The 21,009-nt window shown below is 32.1% G+C and overlaps 1 protein-coding gene across 1 annotated transcript in view; it reads left to right on the forward strand.

The window, feature by feature from the left end:
• The window catches only part of LOC143205101 (proton-coupled amino acid transporter-like protein pathetic), a 33,262-nt gene extending 12,512 nt beyond the window's left edge, over window positions 1-20,750 (forward strand). The window contains exons 4-10 of the mRNA XM_076418178.1: window positions 1,360-1,510; window positions 10,247-10,368; window positions 18,450-18,534; window positions 18,685-18,916; window positions 18,974-19,202; window positions 19,957-20,129; window positions 20,183-20,750. Coding sequence (XP_076274293.1) covers window positions 1,360-1,510; window positions 10,247-10,368; window positions 18,450-18,534; window positions 18,685-18,916; window positions 18,974-19,202; window positions 19,957-20,129; window positions 20,183-20,412 — 1,222 coding nt within the window. The 3' untranslated portion in view covers window positions 20,413-20,750. The remainder of the gene's footprint in view (window positions 1-1,359; window positions 1,511-10,246; window positions 10,369-18,449; window positions 18,535-18,684; window positions 18,917-18,973; window positions 19,203-19,956; window positions 20,130-20,182) is intronic.
• The last annotated feature ends 259 nt before the right edge of the window (window positions 20,751-21,009 follow it).

Below are 21,009 nucleotides of genomic sequence, written 5' to 3' on the forward strand. Positions count from 1 at the left end.
AGATTTTTTGTCGTTCATTATTATTTATACTTGAGTTTCTTGAGATATGAAAAGGGATAAAATTCAGAGGGAGATAAGTCTAGCAAATAAGGTGATTTTTGTGTTGGACTGATCCAGAAGGTTAGAATAATAATCTGAATTTATTGTTTTGCGAGTTTGGAGGTAAGCGAAGACTAAAATCTCTTTTATATCCAAAAAAAATGTTGTTCTAATACTATTCTATATTAATACTATTTCCCATCTCTTCGTCAATATTTGAATGAAAAAATGGAGCTACCGATGTTCTGAAGCTACAATGGAAATTTTAGATATAAAATTAGGGAAAAAGTAATTTCGGTTTTGGACGTATAAATATATTGAAATTACAGATTCAGATTGAAAAAGGTTATTTCGGTCATATCTCCGGATATTTTTTAACAGTAAACCTTATTTTAACAATCCATCATTTTTCTGTATATCATCTTCTAAATTGCTCAATCTTAGAAATATGTTGTTAAATTGAATTACTAGAACATATCATTTTAAAGAGGTACGATTAGCTCCAAAAAAAGACTGTGACACCTATAAAAAGATACTGACAGTGATGTACCAGTTAAAACTACTCCGATAGAGGGCATTTTTCCAGTTGTTACTAATAAAAAAGCCCTCGAAAGTTATTTGAGCTTCCTACAATTTGTAGCGCATTCAAACGGGCCATTAGTTTATTAAAACGAATTTGAAACAATAATTTCGTCTAGCCGAAGGTAATCACGTCTATAAAAATTTGCATGTTAAATGTGTGCCCCAAATACCGGCCGGTTACTTTTTAATGACATTATCTGCCGGATTTGGAGGGTTCAATATCATTGATAGAAAGCTAACGGCGGTGATTTTTAATTAAATATATAAGAAAGTGTTTTTCGTTCGTTTTTTGGCATTGATTTTGATATGAACATCAGTAATAACAGGTTAATTGAAAAAAGTTCCTGGACTGACACATAGATGGCGCTACTAGAATTAAATCCATATGTTCAGACATTTGTAATGAAGATCAATTAGACTTCAAGTATCCAAGATGCAACGAAACTGGTAGATCTCTAAGATTTAATGGTACTAATGTGTCTATCTTAATTGTTCTTAATCCAATTTCGAACTCACAAACATAGAAAATTTAATGTTTCATTAGAACTATGTGAGTTAATATGCTGAAGAATGGTCGAAGAATAGTTAGTAGCTCTTTCCTATTATAGTTATTCAATTGTCAAATATATAAGTAGTCATACTGGACATATGTCATTTATTATATCATTTTCATGAGTTAATTCTAAAATAGCTCTAGAAAACACTGTTGAATTTTGATTAAAACCGTATTTTCTTTAGTTTTTCAGGAGCATTGATCCATTTACTGAAAAGTTCCTTGGGAACAGGTATCCTAGCGATACCCAGAGCCTTTAAAAGTGCTGGTCTCCTCGTTGGACTATTTGGTACTATTATCATAGGAGTTCTTTGCACACACACTATCCATATATTGGTAAGTTGAACAAATAATCAATAACAACCACTCATATCATTCCCCATCTTAACTCAACCATAAATTCATTTGTATTCGCTTGATAATATGCAATCTGTGTCAAGGGTAATTCAAATGCTAAACGCAGCTGACTATGGAATAACAAACGATTTCTTAAAATCATTTTAATAATTGATAATTACAACATGAAAATTAATGCATTACGTGCACTATGTCTCAGAACCGATTTAACGAAGAAGTCATGTTCGACTTGTGAATTGAAATTTTTCATGTATCAAGGTTGGTACAAAGTAAAACCTTGTCCGACCTTGAAGGAGATCAAATCTTATTTACTGGTGAACCTACAGTAAAACAATCATTGTGTTTTTGATGGTGACGTTAGTAGACTTTCAAAAACACAACCGGACTTATTTCAGAGAAACAGATCGATGTGTATTTTACCTTGGATGATTATAAGATGCATTATAAGAATCTGAAGGTGAATTCTGATGGAAAACTGTTATTTGTAAAGATACATGAGATGAACTCGTATAATATATATAAATATCAATTAAAATATATGTTCTTTGAGTGAATTATTATAAATCCATAACAAACACTAGTTATAGTAACTTCTAGTGATATTTTGGTGGTCACTGTAAATAGAACGCTTATTACCATTCAGTTTTTTTACTGACATATACGTTTAAATATTTGTAGATTACTGAAAATTGCAGGTATTGCAGATAATTTTACGTAGAATCAAATGGCTGTATAATAGTTTCTGTCCAATTTTTTATTTTTTGTTATGCAATGAAAAGTGTATTTTCAAAGAATATGTGGATTTCTGTTTATGTCATATAACTTAAAAAATATGAAATTCAAAGCAATTTAACATAGATTTTCGTTTCCTTTGTCTCAAAATACATATTTTTTGAGAATGTTATTGTTATCCGAGTGATAAAAATTGAAAGAAATTGAATTGAAAAAGTGAAAATGCGTGATTTCTTGCTATTTTCGATATTTTTACTATCATTTCCATTTAAATAATAGCAGGTTAAAGACCATCGCAGGAATTATAGAGAATTTTACGTAGAATCGAATGCTGATATAACGACTTTCATCCAACCTATAGTTTCTTATACAATGAAAAGCGTATTTTCAAATAATATGTGGATTTCTGTTTATGCCATATAACTTAAAAAATATGAAATTCAAAGCAATTTAACACAGATTCTCGTTTCCTTTGTCTCAAAATACATGTATTTTGAGAATTTTAAGGTTATCCGAGTGATAAAAATTTTTGGTCGTTTTTCCATATATATAGTCGTGAAAATGCGTGATTTCTTGCTATTTTCGATATTTTTACTATCATTTCCATTTAAATACTAGCAGGTTAAAGACCATCGCAGGAATTATAGAGAATTTTACGTAGAATCGAATGCTGATATAACGATTTTCATCCAACTTATAGTTTCTTAGTTATACAATGAAAAGTGTATTTTCAAAGAATATGTGGATTTCTGTTTATGCCATATAACTTAAAAAATATGAAATTCAAAGCAATTTAACACAGATTCTCGTTTCCTTTGTCTCAAAATACATGTATTTTGAGAATTTTAAGGTTATCCGAGTGATAAAAATTTTTGGCCATATATACAGTCGTGAAAATGCGTGATTTCTTGCTATTTTCGATATTTTTACTATCATTTCCATTTAAATAATAGCAGGTTAAAGACCACCACATGAATTATAGAGAATTTTACGTAGAATCGAATGGTGATATAACTACTTTCATCCAACCTATAGTTTCTTAGACAATGAAAAGCGTATTTTCAAAGAATATGTGGATTTCTGTTTATGTCATATAACTTTAAAAATATGAAATTCAAAGCAATTTAACATAGATTTTCGTTTCCTTTGTCTCAAAATACATGTATTTTGAGAATTTTAAGGTTATCCGAGTGATGAAAATTTTTGGCCATTTTTCCATATATATAGTCGTGAAAATGCGTGATTTCTTGCTATTTTCGATATTTTTACTATCATTTCCATTTAAATAATAGCAAGTTAAAGACCATCGCAGGAATTATAGAGAATTTTACGTAGAATCGAATGGAGATATAACGACTTTCATCCAACCTATAGTTTCTTAGTTATACAATGAAAAGTGTATTTTCAAAGAATATGTGGATTTCTGTTTATGCCATATAACTTAAAAAATATGAAATTCAAAGCAATTTAACACAGATTCTCGTTTCCTTTGTCTCAAAATACATGTATTTTGAGAATTTTAAGGTTATCCGAGTGATAAAAATTTTTGGCCGTTTTTCCATATATATAGTCTTGAAAATGCGTGATTTCTTGCTATTTTCGATATTTTTACTATCATTTCCATTTAAATAATAGCAGGTTAAAGACCACCACATGAATTATAGAGAATTTTACGTAGAATCGAATGGTGATATAACGACTTTCATCCAACCTATAGTTTCTTAGTTATACAATGAAAAGTGTATTTTCAAAGAATATGTGGATTTCTGTTTATGTCATATAACTTAAAAAATATAAAATTCAAAGCAATTTAACATAGATTTTCGTTTCCTTTGTCTCAAAATACATATATTTTGAGAATTTTAAGGTTATCCGAGTGATGAAAATTTTTGGCCGTTTTTCCATATATATAGTCGTGAAAATGCGTGATTTCTTGCTATTTTCGATATTTTTACTATCATTTCCATTTAAATAATAGCAGGTTAAAGACCATCGCAGGAATTATAGAGAATTTTACGTAGAATCGAATGCTGATATAACGACTTTCATCCAACCTATAGTTTCCTAGTTATACAATGAAAAGTGTATTTTCGAAGAATATGTGGATTTCTGTTTATGCCATATAACTTAAAAAATATGAAATTCAAAGCAATTTAACACAGATTCTCGTTTCCTTTGTCTCAAAATACATGTATTTTGAGAATTTTAAGGTTATCCGAGTGATAAAAATTTTTGGCAGTTTTTCCATATATATAGTCTTGAAAATGCGTGATTTCTTGCTATTTTCGATATTTTTACTATCATTTCCATTTAAATAATAGCAGGTTAAAGACCACCACATGAATTATAGAGAATTTTACGTAGAATCGAATGGAGATATAACGACTTTCATCCAACCTATAGTTTCTTAGTTATACAATGAAAAGTGTATTTTCAAAGAATATGTGGATTTCTGTTTATGTCATATAACTTAAAAAATATAAAATTCAAATCAATTTAACATAGATTTTCGTTTCCTTTGTCTCAAAATACATGTATTTTGAGAATTTTAAGGTTATCCGAGTGATGAAAATTTTTGGCCGTTTTTCCATATATATTGTCGTGAAAATGCGTGATTTCTTGCTATTTTCGATATTTTTACTATCATTTCCATTTAAATAATAGCAGGTTAAAGACCATCGCAGGAATTATAGAGAATTTTACGTAGAATCGAATGCTGATATAACGACTTTCATCCAACCTATAGTTTCCTAGTTATACAATGAAAAGTGTATTTTCGAAGAATATGTGGATTTCTGTTTATGCCATATAACTTAAAAAATATGAAATTCAAAGCAATTTAACATAGCTTTTCGTTTCCTTTGTCTCAAAATACATATATTTTGAGAATTTTAAGGTTATCCGAGTGATGAAAATTTTTGGCCGTTCTTCCATATATATTGTCGTGAAAATGCGTGATTTCTTGCTATTTTCGATATTTTTACTATCATTTCCATTTAAATAATAGCAAGTTAAAGACCACCACATGAATTATAGAGAATTTTACGTAGAATCGAATGGTGATATAACGACTTTCATCCAACCTATAGTTTCTTAGTTATACAATGAAAAGTGTATTTTCGAAGAATATGTGGATTTCTGTTTATGCCATAAAACTTAAAAAATATGAAATTCAAAGCAATTTAACATAGATTCTCGTTTCCTTTGTCTCAAAATACATGTATTTTGAGAATTTTAAGGTTATCCGAGTGATAAAAATTTTTGGCCGTTTTTCCATATATATAATCGTGAAAATGCGTGATTTCTTGCTATTTTCGATATTTTTACTATCATTTCCATTTAAATAATTGCAGCTTAAAGACCATCACAGGAATTATAGAGAATTTTACGTAGAATCGAATGGTGATATAACGATTTTCATCCAACCTATAGTTTCATAGTTATACAATGAAAAGGTTATTTTCAAAGAATATGTAGATTTCTGTTTATGTTCTGTTCTGTGGAGCAGTTTAATTTGGATTTTTAATTCTGTCATCCAAAATTAGATCTATTTTGGGAGTTTTAACTTTATTTCAGAGATAAAAAACATAGGCTCTTTTTTCATATATATAGTTATGAAAATATGTGATTTTTTGTCACGTTTAGCTTTTTTTCTATCATATCTATTCAAATAATCGCAGGCTAATGAAAATTATAGGAATCATAGAGAATTTCACGCACAATCGGATGGTGGTATGACGAAAACTTTTTGTATTTCAGCTATACATTGAATAGTGTATTTTCCAAAAAATATTTGAATTTTTGTTTATATCAGATATCTTAGAAATTATGAATTATGGAGTACTTTATATTAAGAGAGAAAACATTTTGAGAGATTTTCTAGTTTATATAGTCATGAAAACTTACTATTCAGTACTGTCACTAGTTGTTTGTAAACTTAAATAATTGCTGATGTAATTTTGCTTTCATAATACATTTTATATTTCTTCCGTCCGTTTTAATTATCATTTTTAGGCGATTCTTCTAAAACAAGCTAATTTTCACCCAAAAATATTATTTACACTTGAAAGTAAGAGGAAAAAACTATACCAAAAACCTAACTCCGGTAAATTTGTGTCGCTTTGCGCGGTATAGTATCCAATAGCCGTCCTCTTGAGATGTTGGCTCGTGGGCCTGTGGTGAAAGTAACGGGCTCACATTGAACAACTGTTAAGATATGAGTATGCAGACGTAATAAAACGAAACTCCGTGGTCATTCATCAGAAATAATTGCATGCCCTAGTACGCTTGATCTTTGCACATCTGATCGTTCGACTAGAAACTGTTTTAATAGCTTACGAGGGATCCTGAAGCGAAAATAGCGCGAATTTATAATGTTTCTCGAGCTGTACGTTATCCTCCGGGTGCTATTAGCTTATATTAATACGATTGTTGGAGATTGTCGGTTAAACATTCTAGTTAAATTATTCTAACACATTTTTTGCCTATGCATTAGACAAAAATTTACGATTCTTTAGTTCATATTAACTCCATAGTTAGCACTAACCCTCAAAAGATGCGTGAATAAATTTGAGAGCTATCGGATCATTAGTTTGTGAATTATAGCACTTTGAGTGAAGCAACTTTTGTTATTGCGAAAAAAATGGATAAAAAGGACTTTCGTGTTGATAAAATATTGCTTTTTGAAGGGAAAAAATACAGTTGAAGCAAAAACTTGGCTTGATGCCGAGACACCGGACACTGCCCCAGGAAAATCAACCATCAAGGATTGGTATGCTAAGCTTAGACGTGGCGAAATGATGACCGAAGACAGTGAACGGAGTGGATGCTCAAAAGAGGTTGTTACCAACGAAAACATTTAAAAAATCCACAAAATGATTTTGAATGGCCGTAAATTGAAAACTCACACTTGCAGGTCATCTAATATATGGACGGTTCCTGTTTTACCATGCCCCAGCTGTGGAGATTTGTTTCGTTAGTCTAAAAGTTCTATTCGTCATAACACAAAGTATTTATAGTTCATATATCAAGAATTGAAAGCATATAACCCAGCCCAAGGCCTTAAAGAATTTGGTAATCATCCAGGAATTAATGGGTTAGCTGTTTCTTCTTGCAAGTCATAACATATATGATATAAAAATGTGTTATGATAAGAAAACCTAATTATTTTCAAAGAGCTTTAACAAAGGGCAGTTTGTAACGGAAATTATAAAATAAAAAGCTTGCATTATTCACATTGTACATCGATAAATACCCTATTAAATACTATTTAGTATTTAATAGGGTATATATATATATATATATATATATATATATATATATATATATATATATATATATATATATAATGTAATATTCTACTTTTATATTAGTTTATTGTTATTATTATTATTATTCCAATGAATTCCAATGCAATGGGAGAAGTGAATATGAAGTGAGTGTCGAAAAACTGTAATCATCACTGTATTCATATTAATTATCATCAAATAGTCACTGACACGTCAAGATCATCAACGCCATACATTAACAAATAAACCGTTTAAACCGAATTACTTATTTATTTATTCATTGTTCATCGACACTTCGAATAAAAACCCGTTATTTTGCGATGTAAACTTTAAAAGTAAAAGTGAAAATAAACCATTCGAATTATGACTCAAGTGGCTGTAAATCAACGACCAACATTTGCAATTTTCTTTCGACATTTATTCACGTTTATTGGCCGAACTGAAATGGTAATTTCTCGCCTGCTTAGAAAACGGATCAAGGTTTCATCTGATCTGCGGACACTTTTTTCAATGTTGTTGATTTTATTTCTGGCCCTGATTTGTTCTTCAAATGTATCTAAATAAGCGTCTTAAAAAGGATGGGTGACGTGTACGGTGACATTAACTCTATAATTCAATTAAATTATTCTTTTATGGTGCGTAATGTTTTTGTTCCTAGGTCTATTATATTTTATTTTCAAAAAGTTGGTCGCAGAATTCGAAAATCAATTTTATTTTGTTCAGTGTTGAATATTGTTCACTTAAACACTTAATTTGGCAAAATGCATTTTAAATGGGCTAATGAATGCTGACTTTCAAAAATGCCACAGCTTGGCTTCACTGAATAAATATTATTACAGATATGCAAACTAAAAATGAGAAAACAGATATTACTTTTCCCCTAACCTCGTATGTTACATCTCATTTCTAAAATCTACTTTTTTATAAACAATTATTAAGTGCTGAGGACTTAGTTGAGGTTATTTTTTAATCTATTTTATTTCGCAACATATTTGGTATTCATATTTTCGGCAAAGAATAAATAACAATGATATAACAAATACGTATCAAGGGATCATAACTTATATTATCATTTAGAACTAAAAAAAATATTGTTGAAAGGTGATTATATTGATTTGAAAGATAAACTCCAGGAATTACTGAATGAAAATTTCTGCCAAATGTTTTATTAACCATTTAAAGAGGGTTGGCTTATAACAAGTCAATTGAAAAGTCCCCGGCCTGACACACAGATGGCGCTACTAGAATTAAATCTATTTGCTTTTTAGTTAGCCCTAACCCTCAAAAGATGCGTGTATAAATTTGACAGCTGTCGGATCATTAGTTTGTGAATTATAGTATTTTGTGTGAAGCAACTTTTGCTAATGTGAAAAAAACGGATAAAAAGGAATTGCACGTGTTGATAAAAGATTGCATTTTGAAGGGAAAAAATACAGTTGAAGCAGAAACTTGGCTTGTCGAGTCGAATGTCTAGTTTTCGGACACTGCCCCAAGAAAATCAACCATCAAGGATTGGTATGCTAAGTTTAGACGTGGTGAAATGAGCACCGAAGACAATGAAAGCAGCGGACGCCGAAAAGAGGTTGTTACCGACGAAAACGTTAAAAAAATCCACAAAATCCATATCTGTTTTTTAATGATTCGGAGCAGTGTTTGAAGATGATCATGCCTAATAAACCCGAGTTTTTGCGTCGATATGTGACAATGGAAGAAACATGGCTCCATCATTTCACTCATCATCATTTCAATCGACAGTCTAAGTGGACTGCACATGATGAACCCGCTCCAAAGCGTGGAAAAATGCAATGGTCGGCTGGCAAAGGTTATGGCGTCTGTATTTTGGGATGCGCATGGAATAATTTTCATAGATTACCTTGAAAAAGGAAGGACGATCAACAGCAACTATTACATAGCGCTATTAGACCGTCTGAATGCTGAAATCGCCGAAAAACGGCCGCATTTGGAAAAAAAATCTGACAAGGAAAATGACCCCAGTCACGTCAGTAACCAGGCTGGGTAAGACCGGATGTCTTCTGGGATGAATAAGTCAGGGTCGCTATAATGAGTTAATCATGTTGAATAAAAAAAAACTAATTTTGCTACAAAAATGTGTTGTACTAGGATGGGCTAGCGACTTTTCATTTGACCTGTTAATAATAGCTAAATGCCCAAAAGCATTGGAAGTTATAAAACATTTATCATATATTTATAAATATTTATTTGATTCTTAAAATGTAGTTTGAAAGACAAAAGGGCAGTTTTGCATCAGATTAATATGAGTTTAAATTCCAGTCTACGTATTTAGTGTAATTAGATCATTAGGATCTACTATGAACACTTTAAATAAACCATTTTTTAATCAAACACAGAAATTTATTTAGGCACCTTATTGTTAGTACTGAGTATTTATTTGTTGATAAATAAATAGTTTTTCGAACTATTTTGTATGCAAATTTCAATAACTGCAAGCTGGACACCTGTATGAGATAAGTTTTGAACAAATTTTTAGTGGAAAACCTTGAAAACTTAAAAACCCAGATAAGAATTGCATATTAACGGCGTGAAATTTATTTAAACATGCACTTTTAAAGCTCTTAGTAATAATGGGTTTGTTGTTATATGTATTAGACTATAAATACTTCTCTATTGTTCAACCTCCACATGTTATGATCGACATATTTCTTGTTATTTGTAGGTAAAAGCATCGCACAAAGTTTGCTCCAGGGCAAAACTGCCAAGTTTGGGATTTGCAGACACAGCGGAGGAGGTTTTCAAACAGGGACCGAAACCAATAAGAAGTTGGGCACGGTTCGCAAAGTAAGTATAGCATATTCAAGTGTATGTTTGGTTGCCGCTATTCTAGTGTCATATACAAGAACTTTTATTGTTTCTTTGTTAAAAACTAGTACTGGAAATTTAGTTTTAATAAACGCTAATTCAATTACTGTGTATTTTTCATGTTTGTTTATATATAACAAAAGGTTAGTTACAAAGAACCTTTATAAAAAAATAAAAAGTCATATTCTGTATGTTTGTAATCGTAAAATTTGTGAAATAATAAATAAATTGACATTAAAATTGTGTATATGACTGAGTTTTAACGGACGGTGTTAATAATTATGATTTTATGACAAGAACAAAAAATTGTAATCATTCTACAAGGTTTAGATAAACATTAACAAAAAAAACAGGATTAAACTGTATTTCATATACTCAACAAACAGGATGTAAAAATATTTAAGAGCACTGTTATTTAATCTCGTAATAATTAATATCAGATTGAATTATGACAATTGATACAATGATTGATACACAATTCAAACAATAAAAAAGTCATACAGTTACATATCCTATAATATTAGCCGGTGATATGTAGTAATGCTATAAAGTGTTTACAAATTTACTGTTAGTAATTCATTATTTCTTCAATTTATCGTAATTGTTCCTCCTAGGGATGTCGAAAAATATCGAAAATCTGTTGATATATATATATATATATATATATATATATATATATATATATATATCGTATATATATATATATATATATATATATATATATATATATATATACGATATATATATATATATATATATATATATATATATATGATATATATATATATATATATATATATATATATATATATATATATATATATATATATATATGATATATATATATATATATATATGATATATATACAAAGAATCTTTATATATGTTTGTAACCGCAAAATTTGTGAAATAATAAATAAATTGACATTAAAATTGTGTATATGACTGAGTTTTAACGGACAGTGTTAATAATTATGATTTTATGACAAGAACAAAAATTTGTAATCATTCTACAAGGTTTAGATAAACATTAACAAAAAAACAGAAGGATTAAAATGTATTTCATATACTCAACAAACAGGATGTAAAAATATTTAAGAGCACTGTTATTTACTCTCGTAATAATTAATATCAGATTGAATTATGATAATTGATACAATGATTGATACACAATTCAAACAATAAAAAAGTTATTCATTATTTCTTCAATTTATCGTAATTTCCTCCTAGGGATGTCGAAAAATATCGCATATCTGTTGATATATATATATATATATATATATATATATATATATATATATATATATATATATATATACAATGTGAATAATACAAGCTTTTAATTTTATAATTTGCGTTACAAACTGCCAATAGTTAAAGGTCTTTGAAAATAATTAGGTTTTCTTATCATAACACATTTTTATATCTCATATGCTATGGTTTGCAAAAGGAAATAGCTAATCCATTAATTCCTGGATGATTGACAAGTTCCTTAAGTCCTTGGGCTGGGTTATATGATTTCAATTCGTGATCTACGATCTATAAATACTGTTATGCGAAATAGAACTTTTATACTAAGGAAACAAAGCTCCAATGCTGGGGCATGATAAAATAGGAACCTGCCAGATACTAGATAACCTGCAACTGTGAATTTTTTCAAATCATACAGAAAACGGTCCATTCTTGTTCAAAATTTGAGTATCACTCAAAATCTATTTTAAAAAAATGATAAAAATTGGTACTATATATATTAGTCCAAATATTTTACATAATTTTCTATAACTTTTTAGCATCTTTCTGACAAAATGTCGATGTTGGTTTACCCACGATCCAACTTCCTCAACATTTCGAAATTGTTTGTAAAGCAAAACATGCTGAATCGGTCTAAACAAATGGCAATCAAAAGACGCTATGTCCGGTAAGTACGCTGGGTACGATTGTAGTTCTTAATCTATTCATTATTTCATATGCAACAGTATATTCCTTTCCAACTATTGCAAAGTTACTTAAAATTAACGGTCCCTTTTACAATAATGCATATTCATTTTGTTGATTTGATATTCCTAAATATCTGCAGTAACAATTTCATTCTGGTCTCCTGGACTAAGTCGTAACTTTTTGCTCTTGGAACCATCGTAATAGATCCACTTACTTGTTCCTTCTAGGGATGTCGAAAAATATCGATATATCGATATTTTTTTGACCGATATATAGACATTATCAAAAAAATTAAATATATTTCTTAAATTTAATAAAAAACCATTTAATTATCTTTTCGATGGCGATTATAATTGCTACATATGTTCCTTACTTCATTTATGTATCCATGTAGTATTTATATTTTTATCCGTATTTCTCACCTAAAGCATATATTGCAAAAAAATACAATAGATATATTAGGCTGATTAAAAGTCTAATGTAGTTACCTAAATTTTTAAATAAAATTGCATCGTTTATATTTTGCTTATTTATTCCACTCTTCGATTTCACCCTTGCAAATAGCTCATATTTAATTTGCTTTCTATGACTTTTGTTTATCTACTTCTTTCTACCTTGTATTATGTCCCACGTGGGAACTGATAATTCTGTTGGGGCAAGAGTGCAAAATCCGACAAGGAAAATGATCCCAGTCACTCCAGTAACCAGGCTGGGTAAGACCGGATGTCTTCTAGGATGATTTCTAAGTTGGTCACTCACCAGTCGGTAGGCCGAGGACCGTGGCTCGGAGCCCGCGTTAAACTATAGGTCCAGTCCAGATAAACCCCCAGTTGGTAAAAGGAGACTTTAAAATATATTAAAAAAACAAACAAACATTTTAGGCCAAAAAATTATAAAAAGGAGGCAAAATTTGCGTTAAACCCATTAATATATAAAAGATAGTTAACGTATTTTTTTGATAGATTAGATTTAATTAATTCCGACAACCAGTAAAACACCTATTTTAATAGTAGAAAAATTATCGACACGTTAAACTTTTAATCTCTTTTACAATGACATGTTTTAGCAGCCTAAGGTCTTGATAATGGGGAAATGCTTGACATACTATTTAACTAAAACATCACGCTTATAAAGTTTGATTGATAAGAGCAAAATTACATCTTGTTTGTTGCTGAAAATTAAAGAGATTATTTTAATAATAACTATATATTATACTACAACATTTTATTATGGCATCTGAGGTTTTTTTGGTGATGATAATGGAACCGAACCTATATAGAGAGCGATATATTTTAACGGCTCTCCAAAAAGACCTGTTTATTGTTTTAATATGAGGACAACGGTACTGGTAATTGTCAACGACATCCGGTAGTCTGTCGTTATTATGTATATATAGATTTTGCAATAAAGTTTCTAATCTACGCTGGATATTACTCACGCTCACACACGATGTCCGCAAAGTCCTTGTTAGCAAAGTAAAATGTCCATCGCTAACGTATTTATATAGTTCAACATTCGTTACTTTTCAATTAGTCATATTATGTCGACATAATAGATGGTGACGCGGGTCATAAGGAAGTGATTTATGGGATAGCTTGCATCAATACGTTACCTTTCACTGATGATTGCCATTTATCTTTTAATTCGTCGTAAATTTTTTTAAAATTCTTGTTAAATCATAAAAATCAATCATAATTCAAGAGTTGTTAAGTCTTGTATGAGAAAGCTCTGTGCAAAGTGGGTGCCGCGCGAGCTCACTTTTTAGCAAAAACAACGACGAGTTGATGATTCGAAGCAGTGTTTGAAGATGATCAAGCGTAATAAACCATCAAGCGTAGAGTTTTTACGTCGATATGTGACAATGGATGAAAGTCCAATCGACAGTCATCCGAGTGGACTGCACACCATGAACCCGCTCCAAAGCGTGGAAAAATGCAACAGTCGGCTGGCAAGGTTATGGCGTCTGTATTTTATGATGCGCGTGGAATAATTTTCATTGACTACCTTGAAAAAGGAAGGACCATCAACAGCGACTATCACATAGCGTTATTGGACCGTTTGAAGGACGAAATTGCCGAAAAACGGCCGCATTTGAAGAAAAAGAAAGTGGTGCTACACCAAGACAATGCACCGTGTCACAAGTCAGTGAAAACGATGGCAAAAAACCATGAATTGGGCTTCGAATTGCTTCCTCATCCACCGTATTCTCTAGATCTGGCCTCCAGCGACTATTTTCTGTTCTCACATTTCAAAAGAATGCTCGGTGAACAGACATTTTCGTCGAATGAAGAGGTGATCGCCGAAACTGAGGCCTATTTTGAAGCAAAGGACAAATCGTACTAGAACAATGGTATCGAAAAATTGGAGGGTCACTATAATTAGTGTATCACCCTTGAAGGAAATTATGTTGAATAAAAAAAAACTAATTTTGCCAAAAAAAAAGTTTTTTACTATGGTAGGCCGGGGACTTTTCAATTGTCCTGTTAGGAAATTTTATTTCGAAGTTGAAACATTTGATATTGTTACAGTATTTTATTGTAAACATATTGATACGTTTTTGCGTTTTTGTGGATACTCCAGAAAGATATACTTAAATGATTATATAATAGAAGGGAAAGCGGCCCTGAAGACACATTTCATTCGAGATACATTCGAAATCAACCACACCAATTGCTTGTTACACAATTACTAGGAGAGTTGAACGAGAAAAGGACATACTTTTTTCCACAATTTGGAACAGGACAATGTCCTTTTGCGTCGAAATAATGCCCAGACATTCCAAGTCATTCTGTTTTTCGAAATCCCACACATAAACCCTCGTACTAAACTAATCCCACTGTAGTTTACAGTCTTCGTACAGTTGTTTTTGTTGTAACTTGTTTCAAAGTAAATCATTATTTAAAATAGCACGGCTGTTGTTCTATAATATTTGCTGTTTACAATGTTCGAATTCCCGGTGGGTTAGGTAATTTTTTTATTTACAACTGAAAGGGCACCGTATGGCAATGAAAACAGAATACGATTCTTCGAACCGTTGAAAAAAAAACCCATTTTAAGTACAAGGCCAAAACCGGTGGTATATACAATCAAATAAATAGTTACGTCAAACATCCCGTTGTGTTTTGATCGACATAACATCATTAGTGAATTTACTCTTTATTATTGTTATATATATTTACATTGAATGCGTTTTACAAAGTTTATTACTTTCAGGCTACGATGCAATGTGATGATAAACTGTTGTGCAGTAAAAGGCTTGATGTAGAAAACTTAACTTTATATACTTATTTGCTTAATGTTCGTGTAAATACCAGAGGTCACGTTCTATGCTGTTTGTTTTGTAGGAGTAATCTATTGTATTCAAGACATTCTAGTAGTTTGTATCATAGATGCAATTATGTCTGAATTTGCTCACGTAATAATAGGGTAATTAATACATTTGTTTTTAATGAACAATATCTTGTATTGTACGTGCTTTGTATTTTATGTTTATATATTTAGATCCTTTTTTATTTTAAAAGGGCATTTATTTAAAAAATATTATATATTAATTAAAATATTCTTCATCATTTTCTAAAACCTTTTTCCTGTTATTTTGACAACATGGTTATTCCGTGTTAAAAAAAAAACAAGGATGATAGGAACAAACAAGGATGATAAAACAAGGAGGTAATTAATAAAAATATTTCACTTTTTTTCGATTTTCCGGACTATCCCATGACATTTCGAACTTGAAGCTATCGTAGCAGATCGACTACTCATCACTAGTTACGATATATTAAAGGAATACACCTTCTAATAATAAAATCATGATATAGAAACGTCCCTCTTCTTTTTTATCATTTCTATTGCGTGTAAAAGTTTGGAAATATTTGGTTCATCAATTGCTAATCTATTTGAATGTTATTGATACTTTTAATTCATCGCCTTGGAACTTATGTGACGCTCCAAATTGTTCTTTGTCGTTAATTTTTTTGTTGCTTTGACGGGTGTCGTCATTTCGCGACTATACAATAGTACGGTGTTGATCTAAAGGAGACGGGGACAGACATAAAGTGTATATAATAAATTAATAAATAAATAGTGTATATACAATTTAAAAATGAACACAAATACAGGACTACAAACACAACCATGACGAAATAGAGGTTCTATCCAGAGAGCACACATCAACACCCGTACCGAAGTGGTAATGGTTATTTGGTCAATAACATTAAACTTAGCATAGGTTAAACTCTATGGAGAAAATGGATTTCTCGTAGAAATCCGAGGAGTCTGTCTGTATTTTCTCCTGTTAAGGCATTTCTAAAATTTTGGAGTCTATACTTAGTTCTAGAATATAATCGAGCTCCAGAGCGGCGGAATTCGTGGCGGTATAGAAAGCCATAGAACTGGTACAGGACAGAAGCCTCCTGGGACCAATCACCATTCGAACGGATAGTGGGATGTCCATATGGTGGGCCGAGCACGCAAACACACGAAACAAGGACATACTGCAAATCAAAACAACCTTGCTAGATTTGCAGAAAATCGGCAGTGAAATATCGCTAAGATGGTGCCGGAGAATGACAATGGAGGAAATGGTAACCGCGGACAGATTCGCGAGAGAAGCCACCGGAAAGGAAGAAATAGGGCTGGAAAACCACGGATGGATCAGCACCAGAACCATCAATAGGATCAAAGAAGGAGAGGTAGAAAGAAAGTGGCAAATATATTGGGAGCAATCCATTAAAGGAAGAACCCTTTACAAATACTGCCAACAAGTATGGACAGGAAACATGGGACTGAGTAGGAAGGCTATGCAACAGATGACAGGCCACGGAAATATGCAGAATTAAACTGAAGGAGACCGATGGACTCTGCGAGTGTCGCACAAGATCAGAAGACACTACGCATATCTTGGAGATATGCGAAATTGGAAAAAGGGTGGATGCCCGAAACAGACATCGGACAGCCGACCGGAACTACCAGCTAAGAAACGTAAACGGGATAGTCCATGAGGAAACTCACAAGGATCAACGTTTGGGCCGAAACGGTGATTGATTTCGAGGAAAGGGATACCAAGAATGGCAGCCAAGAGGAGAAAAACGCTGGCGCCCAAGAAAATGGCCAAGCTAGAGATCAGGGACTGAACATACCGAACAGGCACTCGGAGACTCATCCGTGAACCGTTTCCGGGATTTATGTAGGAAAGACCAGCTCAGAGCTTTAACAAGCACCAGAGTCAAAGACAAATGGTCTACAATTTCAAAATATACTTAGTTCTAATCTGGGTGAGTCGTGGGCAGTCATTCAATATGTGGTAAACTGAAATAGAGGCACGGTGATAAAACTCACAGTGAGCAGACGGGCTCGAAGTCATCAAGTGACCGTGCGAGAAACGACAGTGGACTGTGTCAATCGATTCAAAGCTATGGCATGGTGACGAAGGGGACGTGAGGAGAGGAGAAAAAAGCCTGTTGTGGTTGGCCTCTTGGGTCCAACGACGTTGTACCGTTATTTGTGAAACAAGAAACGAATGGGATAAGGTCGGCATAGGCACAAACATCCGTGATGGCTAGGGGAGATGAGGCTGCTGATTTAAGGGTAAGGGTAATTCACAGTAAACTTGTCCTGATCCCATTCAGATAGAGGGTTCGGATAATTGACAGTGAGTCAGTGACCGGGGGATGGTTGAACTTCTGTTCCAGGAAACAACTGAGAGCATTTCGGGAGTCGGTCAGGATTAGACATTCTTTGAAGGATTGTATTGAGACGTAGCATAAAGCTTTGAATATCGCCAAGAGTTCAGCGGTCAATACTGAACCCTATTAATTTTTAAATCGTTCAAGCCTGTGTACACTAAATAACTGAATACTACTAAACGGACAACTGTTATTATACGCAGAGAAATATCAAAACAAACAGTTCAATTGCTATATTTTCATTTTTTTGGCCTTTGGACTACAATAATAGTATAATTAAGTTAGAAATGATCAGTAAATAAGAGACATTTTCATTATTATCCTTTTTATTAACAGAATTTAGGTGCAAATTAGATCAAAAAGCCGGATATTTTTCGTTTAATATTCATGAAATGTTTATGATATAAATTTGTTTCAACACATATTTTGTCGTTTCAGGAATTTTGTGGAAATTGCATTGGTTTTAACGTATTACTGTGGCAATGCCGTATACATAGTGTTTATAACCGTGTCAATGACTAAGGTGAGTAATTTGCCGATTTTATACTATTTAATACCATCATTTACATATTCTCATCTTAACCCTGACCACAGGAGCCTTGATTTTAATCACTTCTTGTTATTTACAGACTAATAGTCGTGTCTGACCTTATACGTATATTTTTGTTTTTAGTTGTTTTCATATTATTTTCCCGAAACGGAAACTTGGGACCAATATTTCAAACTGATGATACTGATCCCTCTGATTGTCTGTTGCCAAGTGAGAGAACTGAAGCATATGGTGCCATTTTCGTTCGTAGCCAACAGTATGATGGTGGTGGCGTTTGGAATCACGCTCTACTACATCTTCTCCAACATTTCCGAAGTTAAAGTGTCGGATAGAAACCTGTACACCAACCTACAAGGTGAAAATATTTTAAACTAGAGTTTTTTGGAATTTGACTGTTTTTCTTGCGCTTCAGGTATCCCGTCTTTCTTCAGCACAGTGCTCTTCGCGATGGAAGGCATAGGAACCATCATGCCTGTGGAGAACTCGATGGTGAAACCGAAATTCCTCGGTTGTCATGGTGTTCTGAACTCGGCGATGATAGTAGTCGTGTGTCTGTACACCTGCATAGGATTCTTTGGTTATTATCGGTTCGGAGATAAAACTGAAGCCACGATCACCAGAAATCTACCATCAAATGAAATGTAAGTGCCTCTTCAGGAAATGGTATATACTAGTGATTATCCTGTCGTCGATATTCGACCATAATTTATAAAGTTAATCATGTTTATCTCATAATAGATTAAAGAGAACAAATATGGCTAATCTCCAGAACCTTATTAATTACTACCAGTTTTTAAGCGAGAAAAATGTTTCTAAGCAGCTCTGAGTTCACCAGATATCAAATTAATTGAATTAATATAAATTAAAAATGCTTTAATCGATGTTTATGTTAGGAATCTGAAAAAGCTGCGTGAGACTTGCGAATATAAATATCTTATAAAGAGAGCATACACGATTCTTGTTAATCTGGAATATTGTTGATCTATATTAGGACGAAAATTTCACATATGTGTCGGGTTTTTCTTTCACAGCTGAATATACCTTCCGATAAAAATAAATTTACTTATTTGTAGGTTATAACTAAAAAGTCTTCCTTCCTAAACTTATTATTAAGGCCATCAAAAGTCTAAGCTTTGAAAATATGCAAAATGTCTAGTAAATATTCTCCTAAATATAATGAACACCTAATACTTTATAGTCACGTCATATTTTATTAATTTATGTACAACAGGTCACGTTTTGTCGTGTACTATTAACTCGGAATGATCTTGAACTGCTTATACATTAATCGACAACAAAATGCAACTAACTATTACATAAATATGCAAATAGCTACCGATTTGCATTAGAATATGATGCAAACTCATCAACCAAATTAACAATTAACGTTTTCAGTCCAGCTCAAATAGTCCAGGCCAGTATATCGATAGCCGTCTTCTTCACATTCATGCTACAGTTCTATGTACCGATGGAGATCACTTGGAATAGAGTGAAACATAGAATACCAAAGAACCGGCACAACATCTCTCAAATATTGCTCAGAACCGGACTAGTCACCTTCGTCACTGGTAAGACAAGGTACCTGATTCCTGATTTATCACTTACAATGATTCGTCCACAGGAATCGCTGCTGCTGGAGGAGAACACTTAGGAACCTTGATAGACCTGGTGGGAGCGATTTTCTTCTCCACCCTGGGTCTTTTTGTGCCGGCTCTCATCGAAATCATCGTCGATTGGGAGGAAGGTTGGGGGAGGTATAACTGGCGCTTGATCAAGGACGTTATGATCATGATCTTGGCTTGTTTCGGACTGGTATCTGGCAGTTACTACGCCATTCTCGAGATGAAATAACACCGAGCCGATTGTCTGTCGACCAGACCTGAAATAAATGCAAATAAACTTACTGTGATACATATATAGGTATTGTTTATTAAAATTAGTCACAACCAGAAGCAAAACAATAGAATAACGTTATTTATATCGATAAAATATCGGCGAAGCCTTCTTTTTGTACTAATATTTTGACTAGTTCAGTTTCCCATGTCTCGTTATTAATTGTGTTATCTCGAAGGATTTTAAAACAAATGTAAATAAACAACAATGAATCGAAAATATTGGAGTACAGTAATTGAATAGCGAACTGATAATGTGTGAGATGATTAAAAATAAACAATTTTGTACTGAATAAAGGCGTTTTTCTCTGTTATTCGCGTAGAAGTTCATCATATCTATGTACTGGGGATGTTGGCCACGGAGAAAATTATATATTTTACAAAAGATATATCGATATTTTAGGAATAAATTTAAATATTGATATATAGACCTAAAAAATATCGATAATCCCCAACCTTTAGAAATAAGTACCGATTTGAAAGGTTTATTAAAAATAATTAAAATGTTTTACAAATATCTCTCTCAACTTCTTTGAAAAAAAAATCTGAAACAATA

Source organism: Rhynchophorus ferrugineus, unplaced genomic scaffold (genome assembly GCF_030347505.1).
Source record: "Rhynchophorus ferrugineus isolate W39M unplaced genomic scaffold, kcgeb_rfMv2 rfM11, whole genome shotgun sequence".
Taxonomy (NCBI): domain Eukaryota; kingdom Metazoa; phylum Arthropoda; class Insecta; order Coleoptera; family Curculionidae; genus Rhynchophorus; species Rhynchophorus ferrugineus.